Source organism: Achroia grisella, unplaced genomic scaffold (assembly GCF_030625045.1).
Source record: "Achroia grisella isolate CSIRO2021 unplaced genomic scaffold, CSIRO_AGI_Agris_v1 utg640, whole genome shotgun sequence".
NCBI lineage: Eukaryota > Metazoa > Arthropoda > Insecta > Lepidoptera > Pyralidae > Achroia > Achroia grisella.
Genome location: NW_026712977.1, coordinates 3,267,199 through 3,286,022, shown reverse-complemented (window position 1 = coordinate 3,286,022; position 18,824 = coordinate 3,267,199). Strand labels below are relative to the sequence as shown.

General features: G+C 31.6%; 2 protein-coding genes across 4 annotated transcripts; both read left to right on the top strand.

Moving 5' to 3' along the window:
* The first annotated feature begins 81 nt into the window (after positions 1-81).
* On the top strand, positions 82-8,636 carry LOC131849160 (phosphatidylserine lipase ABHD16A). Of its 2 annotated transcripts, XM_059199157.1 has the most exons (10): positions 82-273; positions 497-696; positions 1,201-1,254; positions 1,807-2,117; positions 2,591-2,751; positions 3,110-3,363; positions 4,061-4,222; positions 4,470-4,654; positions 5,658-5,853; positions 7,197-8,635. In XM_059199157.1, exons 2-10 carry the CDS (start codon positions 628-630, stop codon positions 7,308-7,310), a joined length of 1,506 nt encoding a protein of 501 aa, XP_059055140.1. In that variant the 5' UTR covers positions 82-273; positions 497-627; the 3' UTR covers positions 7,311-8,635. The 2 variants fall into 2 exon arrangements, with proteins under 2 accessions (XP_059055140.1, XP_059055142.1); XM_059199159.1 differs by lacking the exon at positions 82-273 and having other exon boundaries at positions 622-696; positions 7,197-8,636.
* A 692-nt stretch (positions 8,637-9,328) lies between these two features.
* Positions 9,329-17,459, top strand: LOC131849195 (atypical kinase COQ8B, mitochondrial). Of its 2 annotated transcripts, none has more exons than XM_059199204.1 (9): positions 9,329-9,459; positions 11,132-11,430; positions 12,023-12,239; positions 12,694-12,903; positions 12,990-13,105; positions 13,273-13,435; positions 13,785-13,987; positions 14,122-14,274; positions 16,302-17,459. In XM_059199204.1, the coding sequence occupies exons 2-9, from the start codon at positions 11,146-11,148 to the stop codon at positions 16,587-16,589; spliced, it is 1,635 nt and encodes a 544-aa protein (XP_059055187.1). In that variant the 5' UTR covers positions 9,329-9,459; positions 11,132-11,145; the 3' UTR covers positions 16,590-17,459. The 2 variants fall into 2 exon arrangements, with proteins under 2 accessions (XP_059055187.1, XP_059055185.1); XM_059199202.1 differs by having other exon boundaries at positions 10,861-11,430.
* The last annotated feature ends 1,365 nt before the right edge of the window (positions 17,460-18,824 follow it).

Below are 18,824 nucleotides of genomic sequence, written 5' to 3'. Positions count from 1 at the left end.
AACTGTATGTTGGTCTGTCAATCTGTCAAAATCCGGAAACAGTGATACCTAATCTGAAAAATTCCTTCTAAATGCAATAATGGGCCAAAAAACAACAAATATATTAAGGCGACATTTAGACGCTAATAAATTAAGTAATATAATGTTGGATAGTAGCTACTGTTGAACGTTATGCTAATAATCCTAATATTAGCTATTCTACTCGATGGGTATTTTTCGTTGAAACCGAATTTTTGGTAGATTTTAGCAATATTAAAAGGAAAAGCGAAACTGGTAGGAAATGTAATGATTCTGTCTACGACCATAATAATATTACATTTCTATAGATATTGTCAAGGAAGTCACAGAGTGTTAAAGTTTCTGAAAATCTGACAGTAAACAAATTGCATCACGAGAAGTTTCTGCGCTCTCTATATTGTTTCTTCAGACTCTACTTCATTACCTATTTTTTTTAATGAATTTTGAATAATCTTTTGTCTTATGGTTATTATTTCAGTAATTGGGACCATTACAATCAAAACCAGAACAGACATATACAGACAATAACAGAAAACCGTAACCGATCACGACGATCAGTATTAATACAATATCAAATTAATCAGTGTCCCTGTTCTAACATTAAATAGAATGAAGTTGTTCTTCCAATGCCTTTTTTCTCCACGGCTATACAAAATTTATAGGGATGGATCACCTGATGTAAGTTTTAAATTTTATTATACGCTAGATAAATATATTACGAATATCATAGTAATTACTATGATGTGATTGACGGCCATTTAACTCACTAAAATGTATATTTATGAACTTTATAGAAACTTAGTACGTTATGAAAAATACTATTATCGACAAATATATTTCTTATGGTATTATTACTAAATATGTTTCTTATGGTAGAGAAATATTATTACGGTAGGGATAGTGAAAAAAATAATTGACATGCACTTAGTAGAATCCTGTAGGGAAAACTATTTTAGCTATGTCTTCTATGAAATTGAAACAATTTTTTATTTAAATAAATGTAATTTGAGCACTATAATATAGAATTATACTCATTATATATTGGTATAATAATAGGTTCTTATGTAGATTTCATTTTGATTGATTAAAATACGAATAATTTTATGAAATACGAATATATTTATAAATTAATATGTAATAGTTACATTTCCTGTGATATCTGTAGCTTTTTTTTTTTCTTAGAATATGTACCAGCCTCTACGACTGGAAAAATTGGCTGACAGAGTTATTACTTCGGTAAGAATTCACTCAATTGAAACTTAACAGAAATTACTTAAGTTAAACTCCATATTAGGTTGTTCCCTGTATTTTTAGTAAAACCTTTGTTATCCCTGAAACCTTTGTTAAATATAATAAGCATATTTATACATGTATATACACTTCATTCTCTTTTTAAACAATAAAGTAATTGTGGTTGGTGATTAGTCAGGCCTTTAAAGTAACTGAGCAGAACATATAAATATGTATACAAAAGCATCAATGGGAAGGACATATGACCACACCTTCATATGTTGCATTTTGAAATAGATTGGATATGTAGTTTCATATACCAATATATGTAATAGACATTTAATTATGTTAAGTTTTTATTAAAAAGGGAAATTAGAATCTGGCATGATATTCTGTAAAAAGAATCCTATTAGTTATGATACATAATTAAAGTGTCTCATTTAATAGAATAATATTTGTTCTTTTCATACCTAAAGTGAATAAACATTCTGTATCTAATTCAAGTCATGGTAATTCTTGGAATTAATATTATTTTTTATCATATAATTAATTTTTCAGGCACATACAATAGTGAACATTGCAATATATACATCACCATTTATTTGTATGTATATTTACAAAAGAGGATTTTCTGTAATAGATGAGAATAAAATAGCTTTGGTCCGTTTCTTCGGTGGCATTGGATGTCTTCTTGCATTGTTCTATGTGATTAGGGGTATGGGCAGAGTTTATAACCAAAAATATGTTGACTTTGTGAAAGCATTAAATAATCCAACCGGTGATAAGGAGTCCTATTTAGAGGGGATTAGGAAGTTTGATTTCGAATTTTATGCTTGGCCATCTACATACAACATACCTGCAAAACCGAGGTATGTGTTCCTGTTTAAATATGTATATATTATTACTATGACTATGCATTAAATTAGCTTTTAGAATACCTTTAGTATTTACTGTCAACTTTTAGGAGTTTTTACTTTGTTGCACTTTATTGATTTTACTACATATTTATGATTCAAAGTCAGGTATGCTACTGAATAAACTTAATTAACTTAGACAGAGTTATACTATAAAATAGCAGAACAAATGCAATGAGCTGAAGATTATATTAAATTTAACAAAAATAGTCAGTCCGGTAAACCCTCAATTCCCTGTCCTATTCAAACGGGTTTCTAAATGTTGACTACCTAAGCCAAGTTTTGTACCCCTAATACTAAATTCATGTCCATCAGCGTTGGTAATCAGTACATTTGTAAACCTATCCAAGTCGAAAAGTCACTGGTTATCCCACATAAAGTAAATTTTCGTGACAGAAGGTGTTAAATAGTATTAAATGTCGTTTTAGTCCATCCTGGTTGCAGAAACATCCGTTCTTGACTTCCGCAAATAATGATCTCCCTCTGTATCAACGGGTACCTATACAGTTGTTGGCGTTCATTGCTACACATGCGTTCGGATTACGCCTTGTGTATCCAGGTTCACTTGGATTAATATCCAATTTATTTTGTAAGTATTATTATTTATATTGATAATTTTCTATGTTTAAATAAAAATTATTTGTATGAATTAAGAAAATAAAATACATTTGAGTATGTTTGTAAGGTTTATAATATATACATCACTATTTATATTTTATTACTCTCAAATGTGGTCTGAAGGATAAAACTGTTTACTGGCACTTTGTTGTTATTCTTCTCTTATAAGTATCATAAAAAAATATTGTTGGCGAGGAGAAGCAGCAAGGAATTGTTATTGTGACTCATCTGAAATAAATCTAATAGCTAAAAATATTAGAATACTGGAATATGTCACTGCTTTGTACATGGTAGGAACTTCATTAATATTGTTTAATTTTATGTCACAGGGACCCCACTATTTCAAGGCAGAACTCAATTAGTTGAAGAGTTTAATGGGCAGCGCACAAAACTGACGACAGCAGATGGCAATAACATTGATACAATGTTTGTTGACCATCGTAAACTATCGGTAAAGGGCAAGTACCTGGTCATTTGCTGTGAAGGGAATTCTGGTTTCTATGAGATTGGTATCATGGCTACGCCAATTAAAGCTGGTTATTCAGCAATGGGTTGGAATCATCCAGGCTTCGCTGGAAGTACAGTAAGTTGTATCCTCATTTATAGAAAATAATTATTTGTAAAATATAATAGCTGTTTTCTGTACATATTTACAAAACATATATTTATTCCTTTTATATCAGTTGCCTAGTACCTATTACACAAGATCTTCTTGACTTCGGACTACATGCTATTAGATGCTGTTATATAAATAGTCCTGGGTTATTATAGTTATTTTGATCTTCATGTCAACCTGTATGACAATTTATATTTTATATACTAAGAAAAGCATTACCGTATCTACTATGAAGTATATATGTAGTGTTAACATTTAAAATTACGTAATTGCAAGTATTTCATATACTATAAATATTCATAGTGCCATCATGCCGGCATAGACTTTGAACAATGTCGTCAACGTCACCTTGTGTCTCACCTATTTCTGCCGCAAAGCAGCTTCCTTTGTATACTCTGTGTTGATTTATAGTTGGTATGGAGGCAGCATCCTAGTCTTCTGGAATGGCAATGCAAGTGGGCATTCTAATGTTGCTGCTCATATATGTAGGCTACAGTTAACGCATACCATATGCTAAGCTGACATCTTGTTTGATTTGTTTTGTATTACAAAATAAAATACAGTAGTAAAAATCAAATTAATATACAGAGATACTATTAAGTATTCAAGTATTCCTTTACATATTCACTTCAAATTAAATTGATAATATTATTGCTATGTACAGGGTCTTCCATATCCCTCTCAAGAGCAGAATGCAATTGATGCAGTATTGCAATATGCCATTAACGAACTGAAGTTCCAACCTGAGAATGTGGTCATGTTCGGCTGGAGTATTGGAGGATACTCTGCCACATGGGCTGCTATCAACTATCCAGTAAGAGGATTGGTAAGTAATTATTTCTGACAGTTCTGTTTTTTTTGTGATATTTATGCAAAAAAAGATGAAAATTGTCCATTACTTTAGTATGCTAAATATATTAAGAAATATTTTTAACACATGCTTTTTGGACGTCATTCTAACAATTTACTTCAATTTCAACTATAGGCTTTCATGGAAAACTATATTATATAACCTGATACAGATTAAAAATAACGGGATATTCTAATTTTAAACAAAAAATGTATTCTTCCAGATACTAGACGCAATATTCGACGACCTTTTACCTCTAGCCCAGAACGTAATGCCCTCGTCGTGGTCGCTGTTAGTTAAGGAAGTCATACGCTCATATGTAAACCTCAATATAGCAGAAATGTTGAAAAAGTACAATGGCTCAGTGCAGCTGGTCAGACGGACTGAAGATGAAGTCATCTGTCTTAGGTATGTGTTTTAGCTATTATTAACGAGTGTTTTATGTGTACCCGTTATTGCATTTCTTCGTAACTTAAAATACTTGAATATATTTTTGATGGATCGATAAAGTCTAGCGATCTACGGTTGAGTGAAACCATTTGGTATCACCCAAATTCCTTCACATTCACGATTAAGCAAGTTCATAATCTAATTATATATTTTACTATACATTGAACATCGAAAGCTTACATGTACAGACATTTAGATGGCTTATGAAGCGTCTAAATACAGTATTGAAATAAAGTTATTGAAATGGGTTTCCTATCTTTTTAGAAACCCTTCACTTCGGAAAACCTGCAAAGCATTTTCCGCATTAGCCAGAAACTTTCTTTCATATATTTTTTGCATTCGATAGAAGATATTGATTTGAATTTATATCAAATTAAACCGTTGAAACGCAGTAACTAACAAGTATAAAAATAATAATTATAAAATAGTTTTAGTTTCATATATCTCAGTTAATATTGGCGAGATACCAATGGCAGATGATAGCATTATTGGATAATAATATTATAAGACAAATAACAAGAATCGGTAGACATTAGTCAAAGTGTAATTCAGTAAATACAGTGACGATTGACGTCATAATATTAAAAACCTAACATTGACGTTACAAGTTCCAACACGAGGGGCTTTAAGCAGAATGGTAAAATTCAAGCCCTAATCGTGACACATCTACTTAATGTATATACAAAAACAACTAATATTTTCATTAGTTCCATTACACATTAAAACTCTAAGACGACTAGAAATAATGATGGATTCCAGGGTGGACTGAGAGGACCTCAACCTGAGATGACATTGCTAGCATTGGCATCACTAATTCTATTACTAGCACTCGCCTCCGTTACCTCGAAAACAATAATATTTAAAATAATGTGAGGAAGGTTGTGCTTGTCTCTTACTAACAATTAGCGGGTACTGAAATAAAATATAGTTACAATGTATTTTTAATTTTTTTTATGAAAAGACCTGGCATAGCATCGACTAATCGGGGCAACGAGTTGGTGATGAGTCTTATCGAACATCGGCATCCCATCAATGACGACATAAAGCCAGAAGCCTGGAAGAAAGCACTCCTGAAGCATGTTCAATGTTTAGAAGAGAAACGCCCAACTGTTGACTCTAGTGAGCTTTCTGAATACGACAGGAGGGCGTTGATGTTGGTAAGTGTCATGCCACCATCACCAAAAATACTATTTGCTATACTGTATACTATTTAGATATTATTTAGTACTAATAGATAATAACCGCGACTTCGTTTGCATTCTTATAAATAAAGATAAGCCTATGGCCGTATTGGACAAAAGATTGATATTCGTTCAGTCGTGAAAAGGTACCAAACAGACAGAGATGTGCATCTCTCATCATCTGTATTTATAATATAAATATATGGATTCGACGATCTGAATTACAAAACAGATTTGTTTCAGCTGCAATGCATATTACTAAAACTGTCAATTTCAATTTGTTCCAAAGGAGAATAATGGCCAATTACACGACATACAGGCGGAAGTATTGTGTAATCTAAAGTATTATGCAATGTCGTGAACGTACATTCAAATTATTTGTCTCTAAAAAGACTTCTATACGGGTACCGTAGTCTCATCTATTTTACTGTCCGATTGCTTTATATACTTCGGATATAAAGAGCTATTAGGCAGTGAAATTACAGAATAAAAGACATGACATCTTAGTCTTCATGTTGGAGTCACGTGATAATGTAATGATGCTCGTAATGTAAGTGTAATTTTCGAAGGAACAATTCGTTTTGTAAATCCTATATTGGAGATAGACCGTAATTGTTTTTATAGATTAATAATGCTATATAGTAAATGTACCTACGTACTTAGACTTTTTTGTGAAGACATGCATACGACACTGCGATTCTTTTATATTATCCAAATTTGACCCTGACGCTGTTTATGGACCATGTAGATTAGTTGGTACTAAAACCCTGATACATAAAGTATACAATGCCTGAGCTAGGTTTTGTTTTTCCGAACTATTCCGGCCACATGGTACACCATTATAAATCAAGTGAATTGATTAAAATTTGAGAAACAGTGCAAAATATGCAAAAAAAATAATTAAATATAAACTTATTTTCCAGTCGTAACGAAAGTCAGTCTTGTTTCTGTTTGTTATATGCCCTTCTCCGACCTTGAATTCAGTGCAGTTGGTTCTTCCTAATTCACCTTCTTAAAAAACAGAAATCACTGTAGGTGGCAACTCAATATAAAATAAAGAGCATGTATTTATACAGTAATTGTCGTATCTATTTATAAAATGGTTTAATTATGATGTTTCTATTTTCTCTAGCTATCGGTTCGTACATTGTGTATGTTTGGTAGATACATTGAAAATCAGCGGTATAACATGGTTGGTTATGCTACAGTATAAATGCTGTGTGGGAGTCACTTACATCATAATAGTTTTAACTTTGAAAATAAATATAGTATAAACTTTACTGATGCTGATATAATACAGTAAAATTTCTCGTTGACAGATTTCAAAGTACACACGAGACTTTTGTTCCACTCACTGCATTCCTTTATCGGTGGAACACTTCGAAGACATCATGAACACTATAAATAGAGCTAGTATAAGGTCTAATTTGTAGATTGGCTGTGTTATCAGCCTCGTGTTCGAGCTTTGTAATTGATTGCACCAAATTTTTAGTGACATAAAAAGTGTTAATCCTTGGCTTACATTATTGAGCGTTTATTTATTGCATGTGCTTTCGGTGATTTTGATCTACTGGGCTCGACTGGACGGCAGAGTGTGAATTTTTTACTTTTTAAGTCAATATTACATATCACTCTGGAATAGAGCAATAAAATCAGCGATTGTAATTTCTAAGTCAATGTTAGCGATATTTACATATAAAAAAGTACGTGTATAAAAAAATATAAAATACTGCCTTCTATATTTTTTATACACAAACTTGGAGTTTTTACTATCAATTTTCAATTGAAAATATTATTATTATTTTAATTAGGTGTGCCAACAAAATCTATTAAATAAATCTGTGTGTATGTCTATTTGAAACATAAATCATTGATTGTTTACATTTATAATAATGTAATGTTTATTAGTAATTCTTAATTTGAAAAGAACTACATAAAGTGTAGTTTTATGCTCATTATGTCTTTATTACTATTATGCATTTACTTAATTACATGTTATTTGCATTTACATTTTTAAACCATATTCCTTATTTTATTTATTTTGCTCTGTGCATACCTTTTAAGATAGCTATATTATTGTATTCTTTATTGGTCTCCAATATTATATACAATTGGAAAACTTTACGGTTAGTGTATTTTTAATTTGGTAGTTATTGGGTAAGAATAAAAAACGGGTGAATGGATAATGTATATGACAACTTTTTTAAATTATGATATTTGTCACTGATGTCGGATATATATTCAACAAACTGAGAATATTGGCTGGATTGCCTAAAAATGTCATCTAGAAATTTATTTAATAAATGTACTCTTGCTTCCTTATTTAATACATGTCATAATACTATACTTTTATTATAATAAATAATTATAAACTTTACTCTGCATGAAATTTTATGATACACATAGAAATATTAATTAATCCTCAATTATACAATTTTCTGAAACTTATAATGCTTACATTTTAAATGAACCTTGTTTTTTAAGAGTGTTTTAACTGGACATATTAATTTTAAGTAATATTGGTTATAGTTTTGTTACTTCTAGAAATAATTACTTCTTAACTATTTAAATTATGTTTTTGAACTTCAAACAGATCATACCTCTCTAAAGTAATCTTTTTTAACACAAAGTTAATTTATGATTGTATCTATACATTAAAATGTTCTTATAAAATTCTTATTATGTGTAAATTTTTGTTTTTACTTTTTATATTAGATGTGTCAACATATACTTTTACTAAATTTTTGTGTATTTATTACAAAAAATATGTTCTAAAAATTGTTAATTTATTTATTATAGAAATAATGAATTCATTTATTCCTGCATGTGTAGACCTAAGTTACATTATATGTTCCGGAAATGATAGTCATAATATATTTGTGATTGGCACATTTCCATGTTTTGGTGTCATTGGGTATAAGCAATTTTATGTGTATGTCTAAATCCAGTATATTTTATGAAATATAATATAGCATTTAACTTATTTTGGCTATGGATTTTTAATTATTCAAATGTTTAGTGTTAAGAATATAAACATGAATAAATATTTCATCACAGAACTATAGAAATCGTTTTATTATTAATATCGTGTGCTAATAGTTTAGTAATAAAAATGACTATAATTTTATAACAAATGTGTTTTTAAAATAGTTTTAATATTTTACAACAGTAGCATTAATTGGTAGTACAAGTATCAATCGTATTGTTATTTTTATAAGACTGTTCCAGTAGAGATGTTATCTGTATACTGTAGGTTATACAATATCTAGAGGTTATTCTCTTGATAATTACAATCGATTAAATAATGCATGCGCTTCGTGCACTTCTCAAAATGTTCAAATTCAAATTTGGATTGAGACCTTAGTGACATAGTATTGATATCATAATGACAGACTGAAAATGGATTGACATTTAAAATGACATATAAGAGTCCATTTGATCTGTGCTTATGTCAGAGAAGTCGAAACTAAATTTTACAATTTTTATTATAAAAGGTATAAATTTATTATAATCCTTCCGTAATAAATAAATATATAATTTTATAAAATAAAGCAAATATTTCTTTACTAAACATATTCACTAGTAAGTAATTTTATATTTTTAGCTTTCTAAATAAATCGTAACACATGTTTTTATAAAGTTGTTTTTCTTATACTCTTATCTATTAATTCTAATAGTTATTAACATATAATAAATATAATGCATATAGAGTTTAATATAGTAATTACTTATTATAACTAGCGTTTGTTATTAATTTTAATCTATAAAGCAGTAGTTCCGTTATGTTATGCAATAACTCTACAAAATAACCTTGTACACTCACCAGACAGACTTACCTGCGCTTATTGAGTCATAGAATAACTTAATAATTTGTAAATAGAATGCTAGAAGAGGTGTTCCTCATATATCACATATTACTACAAAAATAATATATGCATAATATAAACAACCAATAATAATATTATTATACATTTACATGATCATCAAAAAAAAAGAAAAACCATAGGGCAAAGGTATAGTTAAGAATATTTTATTGATGTGAATAGGTTTCGGATATAAGAATGATTGTTATACTGGATATGAATACATATATGAAATTATTTCTGATCATCCGTTAGTTTCGGATAATTTTGGTTATGGTTATTAATTTTTTAATATAAAATACAAATGGACAATAATATATTTTTCATTGGTAAGAATTACAATCTGTCTCAATTTGCTCCGTCCCTTTCCGATATTATCTGAAACTTTTATTTAGGATTAGGTTGAGGTGCCAAATATTTTTTTATATTGGATATCCGATTGTTTTGGTTATGGAACTCCCTAAAATCCCTGGTATATTTGAATATGGCAGTTTGAGTTTAGTAGTGTAATAGATGCATTTGTAATAAAATTATCTACATACATTTTATTTTAGACCAATAATATTTGTTTTGGTTCCAAATTTAAAATTGGTCATCCCAAGCAAATTCATAGCAAATTGACCAAAATGCTTTCTACAGAACTTGTACTATTCTGTACAAGTAGAGAGTAGAGAGTGTCTCTAACTATCCTCTGCTTTAGTAAATGTGATGAAGTAAATTCTAAATGAATAAATTAGCACTTGTGTATATTGGATAAAGTCGGTCAATATTAATGATCAACAGAGAACCTTGCCTATACTTATTGATAAATCTGCATCTGAAAAGTGCTTATATTATAGTGAATTTATTAGAATATAAACTATTCTATACTGTACTAAATAACATGTATGTGATCAGGTGTCACCATAAACTGTAAACACTATAATCTCACCATAAACCATATTCTGTAGCTTTGACAATGATTAAAATTATTAATTACTTTACTGTAATCAATAAATAAGGGCTTGCCGTAATATGGATTTTGTATTATTGGAAACATATGCCAACAAATTAATTTAATTATTGTATTTTTATTACTATAACTATATAATATGTAAATAACCACACTAATATATTGCAGGGTATGTCACACATTAATGACTTGATAGGTGTATGGAGAGGTCTGCGGCTTGTGGTGGAGGCAGGCCTTAAGGTCCAGCAAGAGAATTCTAAATTAATCTGGAATAACTCTACCCTAAAAACTCTCATACAAACATGCCCAACTAACACACTCACAGCTTACAAACCAACTCCTGACACTCTAAAAGAATATTTGGAACGTGCTTTGGTTGTTGCACATGGCTTTAGGCAGTATGCCACTATGCATGTGCCTAATGTTGAGTCTGATTTAGAAAAGAGAGCTGATATGGATGCCCAATTGAGAGACGAGATTGAAGAGCTAAATAGAGAGTTTAATAAAACATTTGAGACCTTAAATAAAGTTGAAGATATCAAAATGAATTCTACCGCAGCTGATCAACAGATTATAAGTCCACTTGAAAAAGTCAAATTAAGGACAGAAAGGGACATTTTAGAATCACAACCTCATGCACCATCAATATCAAACATAGCGGCTACAAGTACTTCTGGAGCAGCTATATCTACATCAGCAGTTCCTAAGCCAATAGCTAAAAAGAAAATAAGAGTTTCTGTAAGTACCTACTTATTAATATTCACTAGTTTACTCACAAACTGTTTTTTTAGCTGATGGTTACGTCTCCTTCTATTCATTTAATAAATCAATTTGGTAGTTGCCTTTATAATAATTTATACATATAGATATAGTGTATGTCTACCTGTGCGCTCAAATGTTAGAAAAGCTTTGCTGCTGTTTTGATGATTTCACGTAGGCTGCGACAAATTCGCAAAGAATTTATCACAATGGTTTGCAGGGGTACTGCATGAAGGTATACTTGACAATGTACCATTGCTAGCAATAAGATTATCAGTCTACATTACTAACAATCCCGCTTTTCCCCCCTCCGTTTTCACTATTGTATTGTAATAATCTTAACATAAGTTGGGTTTCTGGCTTGTTCTTCTTAAGTAAAGTAGCTAGCTGAATTAGATTATAGGGATAAACATAAAAAAATGTGATGTGCATAAGAAGCCAACAGATTCCATCTGAATAAATTATTTAAATTTAAAAATTTGGTGTTTTTTACTCCAATTGACTTAGAAACAAAACAGTTAGAATGAAATCACAGAAAGGTAGTTTATGTATGATGTTGAATTGATTACAGTTGAGTGAGAACTCGAAAGCCCGTGTTGTGCCATCTTCACGTATTGGTCGCATGATATCATTTGGTTCTCTGGCTGCTGGACTTGGAGTGGGCACAGTAGCACAGTATGCGAGAAACACTTTTCAGTCAGTTACCGGACGGGTGGAGGATTCCGCTAACGCTTTCTTGTCACCTGCTAATGCTGAACGGATTGTTGATACTCTGTGCAAAGTTAGAGGTTTGTTTATATTTTATTGACTAACTTTTTAAACCGAATATTTAAAATGAGGATAAATAGCCAATATACTAATGGCGTACCTGATGGCAATTAGCAGGAGTCATCTACATATGTGAACTGTACCATGGAGATCATATTCTCTCTAAGATGTGCCTCTGAACTCTGCATTTGTTACCATATCTCACTCTCCAACTGAAACACAATTTGCAGTTTATAGCAAGCTGCTTTCCATGTGAAATAGGCGAGGCAGGATTTAGGACTTGCAGTACTCCAGAGGATTTACTCCAAGTATAAAAAAATAACTTAGGGATCTAGGAACTCCATTTCAATTAGACTATTGATTTTGGCATTGTTTTTTACCATTCTATTGCATCACTACATATCCATTCGCCCACCGATATGACACGTCCATACTCCGCGCCGGTGTGACTGACTGTACTATATTTTGCTTCAGGTGCTGCATTAAAGTTAGGGCAACTCCTCAGTATCCAAGATGACACAATGATGTCCCCAGAGCTACAGCGTATATTTGAGCGGGTTCGTCAATCTGCAGACTTCATGCCGTCATGGCAGGTAGAAAAAGTCATGGCTTCACAATTAGGAAGTGACTGGAGGAGCAAGGTCATGCATTTTGAGGACAAACCCTTTGCTGCTGCCAGTATAGGTATTTATTTATATATTTTTCTGTAAATTTGTCCAAATATATGCTGTAAGACATTGAAATCTTTATTTACTTGTGTGTGTAACCAGGTCAAGTGCATCTAGCTGTATTACATAATGGGCAAGAAGTGGCTATAAAAGTACAGTATCCAGGTGTAGCGATGGGAATCAACAGTGACATTGACAATCTAGTTGGAGTCATGAAGGTAAGCGACATGAGATGTGTTTATTGTAAAAAAAATTATATATTATTAGTAATTTTGCGATCATATTGCATGCTTTCTCTATTTGGCTTATATTTATGTAGTAGTTTAATATTGTGAAATCTTATAAGAAACTCATGTCAAACAACTCTATTATTGTTATTTTTTAGGTATGGAATATATTTCCTAAAGGCATGTTCATTGATAACATAGTAGAGGTTGCAAAGAAAGAATTAGCATGGGAGGTGGACTACATTCGCGAAGCTGAATGCACGAGGAAGTTCAAACGGCTTTTAGCACCATACCCTGAATACTTTGTTCCGGATGTCATTGGTAACTTTTTAATGGATTTTACTTTCATTAAATATTTATATAGAATTGCCATAAAGAGCCTTTAACCATGAAACTTATTCTGTTATTGTAATTATAACAACATCAAATTCAGGTTTCGCTGAGCTAAAATACTATGTAATGTTATTAAAAAATAAAAATAAAGAATAAAGAGTGAAGTACGTTTATTTCTATATATATATAAGTTTACATACATCGTTAGTTGTCTTACTATTACATGATGAAATAGATTTTAGCAAAAAGGCAGCTTCTGTGTAAAACAATTTTACATTAATAAATTAATCATACATTTACAATGCGCAATAATTCATTTTTGTTACGTTATTTATAGACAACCTCTGCGCTGCTGAAGTGATCACAACGGAACTGATTGACGGTATGCCACTGGACAAGTTGTTCGATGCGCCAATGGAGACTCGAGTGGACATTTCTTCCAAAATTATGAAACTTTGCCTTCGAGAGATGTTTGTGCTGCGGTGCATGCAGACTGATCCTAACTGGGCGAATTTCTTTTATAATACTAATAGCAAACAGGTAAGGCGAACCTATTTAAAACAAGTTTGAGGTAATCTTCACCGATGAGCTGAAGGTTATCTCAAATATGTTTAAACAAACGCATATTTTTTTATTGGGAGTTATACAAAGATTTAGTATAAATTTAAATTTAGGTAATCCTTCTTGATTTTGGCGCCACACGAGAATATTCAAAAGAGTTCATGGATCAATACATTGAGATCATCAAAGCAGCATCTGACGGCGATCGTGACGCCATCTTGCGGAAATCACGTGAAATGAAGTTCCTTACTGGTTATGAGTCAAAGGTATGTAACTTATTATATTATTCTATGTAAAAATATATTTCTTATAAGGACATGAAATACGAAAATGAAAAGTACATAATATATAAAATTTTAGTTATTTGAATTTCGGTTACGCAAAATTTATGCCAACAATGATTATAAACCCCAAAAGTAAGTTTACTTTTAACAATTGTTAGGCTTTCATGGTTTAACTTATAATTATCATTTCTTCTAGTATTATAAATAGTAAAACCTAGTTTTTATAAGAAGAAAGAAAACTTTTTTAATAAATAAAATTGAGAAGTCTTTCATAATTGCAATTACAAAAGCAGTAGGATGAAGCAGGGGCGACTTCATTATTACAAATGCTACGTATTACTTGGTACATAAGTAGTTTTCGGAATGGAGAAGGACATAGGCCCATAATTCTCCGTTAGTAAATAATGTTATTATGGATGTTTGATTTTGTGTCAAACAAAAAACAAAAGTCACATACTTGTATTATACTCGTATGTTAGTTCAGGTTTTTTTCAATTTTAACCAATTGACCTGTAATATTGCCTAAAAAATTAGACGACACCTTACATACAATTAAAACGATTAAATACAATTATTTTCTTATTTATGTATATTTATATTGAGTTTGTAACATAATTTCGTTCGGTTTTATTTATTATTTTTATTTACAACGATTTGTACAAATTCATATAAAGTGTATATATTCACTTAATACAGTTCTGTTTGCTCTATAAAACTGTGTTTTTAGTTTTTTTTTGATAATATAATTTTTTATTATTTTTATGTCTCCGAAATGAACTATCCAAAAATCAGCATTTTCGACACCGGCTTTTTATCACTTATAATCGCGGTTAAAAAGTATCTGAAATCGCTCGGGACATATCAACGTGTATAGAGAAGGTATCATAGCTGAACGCGTAGCACAAGCATGGTTTGCAAAGTTTAAAAAGAGCTACCATGAGCTCGAGAACACGCTTCGCAACGGGGGAACTGCAGAATTCGAAAAAGAACATCTGAAGGCACTTTGGATGGAACACGGTCACCAAACATCGCGATAATTGACTAACAATAGACACCAGTGCTTTGACACCTTCCGCAACCTTCAATCAATAGGCTTTATCTAAAAGCTTGAGTCCGTCACGATCTTAACGAATTCATTCGAAAATTGCTGCTCAACATCTAGCCCGCCATCGTGCAACACGCGGTTATGAACAGTGTTTTTTGTACCAAATCGTCACGGCAAAATGGTGCCTCAATGGTACGTCAATATGAAGCAAAGAAAAGAGTGGGTGGCTTCAGAAGATCCGCGGAATCCGAGAGTCAAGCAGAAACTGCACCCAAAAAAGAACATAATCTGCGTTTACTGGGACCGGGTATGCATGGTGCACTGGGAATTGTCTGAAAGAATTCCATCGGCAACAGGAAGCTCTATATTGCTCAATTACACCGCGTGAAATGAGGCTATTCGTCCAAAAAGACCCAATCGACAAGGCCAAATCATCCTGCTCCACGACAACGCTAAGTCCCATGTTGAGCAAGTCGTCAAAGCAGCCATCCAAGACCTCGAATGGGAGGTTCTTCGGATCCCGCCGTACTCCCGAACATGCATGCATGAAGAACACCTCAAAAATTGGCTCAACCACTTTTTGACAAACGGGATCAACAAATTTGTTGAGAGGTGGAATGAAGTTGAAATAGTAACAGGAAAACATAATTGATTAACCTATTGTTTTTTTTTAATAAACCACTTGGAAAATACCGAACGAACTTATGTTACAACCCAATATTATAAATGCAAAAGTGTTTCTTTCCTATTACCTTTTTACAACTAAAGATCTGATGGATTTCAATTTAATTAGACATCTCTAGTTTAAATTATGTCACAACAGATGGACACAAATATACCTTATATAAAAAAGCAGATAAGTTGCAGGTTATTATTTTTAATGTATTGTTAATATTTTCATTAATTATAAAAAGTTTATTTCCTTATCGGTTTTTTATTAATAAAGCATCATGTTTAATTCCAGATCATGGAGGAGACCCATATAGATACCGTCATGATAATGGGTGAAGTATTCACTAGTGAAGGTACAGGAGAATTCGACTTTGGCACACAAAGAACAACGAGACGGATACAAGCTTTGGTACCTACCATATTGACGCATCGCCTCTGTCCACCCCCAGAAGAGATATACTCCTTGCATAGGAAATTATCGGGAGTATTCTTACTGTGTTCTAAGATGAAAGTTAAATTGAATTGTAGAGATATGTTTAATGAGATTTATCAACAATACAAAAGTAATATTGTAAGATAAAGTACATTATCAAAATCTGTAATATTTAATATGCCGTACTATTTAATAAAATATTAATTAATCTCATAACACAAGTCACAAATGACAAAGCACTATCTTTATTATAACAAACGAAAAATAAGGACATTCGTAGAAGCTTCATAAATAAATAGTTATTAGTCAAAGTGAATAATACCACTGTTTTAACCAGTTCTGACGCTCAGCAGCTAGATTTATATGCTGTGGTGAACCGTCAGTTCTATCGTCATTCCAGTTACATTTTTTTAAATTCATTATAATAATATATTTTTTTAATACAATAGTACAAGCTGAAAATAAAAATCAGGTTACCTGTAAAAATTTCTTATACAATAACACCTCTTTTTGTAATTTAATTTCGTATATACTGTGTTTTATTTTGTACCTGAGCGCACTGTGACACTACTACTTCTAAAAACAAAACTAAACCGAATAAATAGATTATTATTAAAATATTTTTTGTTATGTCGAACCTACATGTATACAATATATGGATATCATATCTATTAAATAAAAAAACGTAGTTTCTGTATTCTATTTATATCTGTATGTTATACATATACATTTATTATGTTATATCATGGTGTAATAGGCTCCTAATACAAATGTTCACTGTTAACGAATTGAATGTATAATGTTTAAGTAATAAGTGTTGAGTAAGCCTGTGTATTATTAATTCGTATACTTTATTGTTGTGGATGGATTATGTATTCGTATTTATTGTCATATATGTGATAACATGTCATAATATCTACTGACGTCTACGAATTTATGTATATATAACTATTACTAGTATTTGCATCAAGATGCATTTAGTAACTTAATATGATGTAATTATATTATTATAAATATTACAATTATGTTGTAACATTATTAATTTAGATTAATAAACTAATTGATATAAGCTATATGTTTTTTTAATTCATGTTAATTTTGCGCCTGGTCTGAACGCATATTTTCATGTAAAATATTCACTATATTTCAAACACGTCTGTCAGGCTCTTCTCTCTCATAGGAGTCTCATTTGACTAAAGACGCTACAAAAATATATCTAAAACGCTCAACCTGAACTATACTCAAATTATATGATCTAACATTATAACACTTTAGTTTTATATTTATTTATTATTAAGGAACTATTAAAACTATTATTATTAATTGATGATAATTGTGGCCGCAGGCATCAGTGGGGAATAATAAGATGAACACGAGGTCAGGTCAGTTAGCACATCGTAACTAATTCACCAGTATTAGATTCCCTCCGGTTTCCAGAGGGAACCGAATGGACAACCTTACATGATACATTGCTAGCAATGGGTTTAATACATGTCGTTCACATTACTAACAATTCCATTCCCCCCGAAGAGTGACCATTTTTTTTATATATGATAATGAAATGGTGCACACGCCGGCGCTAACGGTTTACGCTGGCGGGGCACCAGTGGAAGATGATAAGATGAGAATGAGATTAGGTCAGTTAGCCTATCATGATAAATTCATCTGGATCATTTAAAACGATGGTTTCCAGGAGGAAACGCGTGGAGGTCAACCTGACTTGGTACATTGCTAGCAATGGGGCCATGAGTCCACATTACTAACAGTCCCTTTCCCCCCAAGAGTGATCATTATCACTTACCATCAGGCGGGCCACCAGCTTATTTGCCATTCAGTTATATAAAAATAAATAGCAAATTTTTAATAAATTCGGCATAACATATTACTATAATTTTTGGCATAACTAATTTATAATCTTAATTTTTGTCTCTAAGCTACCCTTAGATATTAAGTTTATTTAAACTATCCTTATAGTCCGAAGGGTTAGGTACGTATAATTTATTTTATACTACAAGGTAAGAGATTATACGGCTCACTTAATAGTCACTTACTAGCGCCATATGATTTATGTCCAGGAGCAATAAAAATTTATAACGTGTGGAAAATCTTCAAAAATCTGTAACCCCGCCGGAGGGATGGCGGGGTGGTTTGTGAGATTTTTACTCACTAAAAAACTTTGCCGGAGCTGGGAGTTTCGCATATACCTTCCGGGCTTGAAGGTATATGCGAAATGGCTCCGACGGCGACACGAGCAATATATAACCTATTGCAGTTCCTAGAATGGCAATCAACAATATGCCTGAGAGTAACACTACCCTAGATCACCATTATATAGTCTGCAATAAATAGTGTAGTAAATCTAACCTGAATCTGCATACAAAT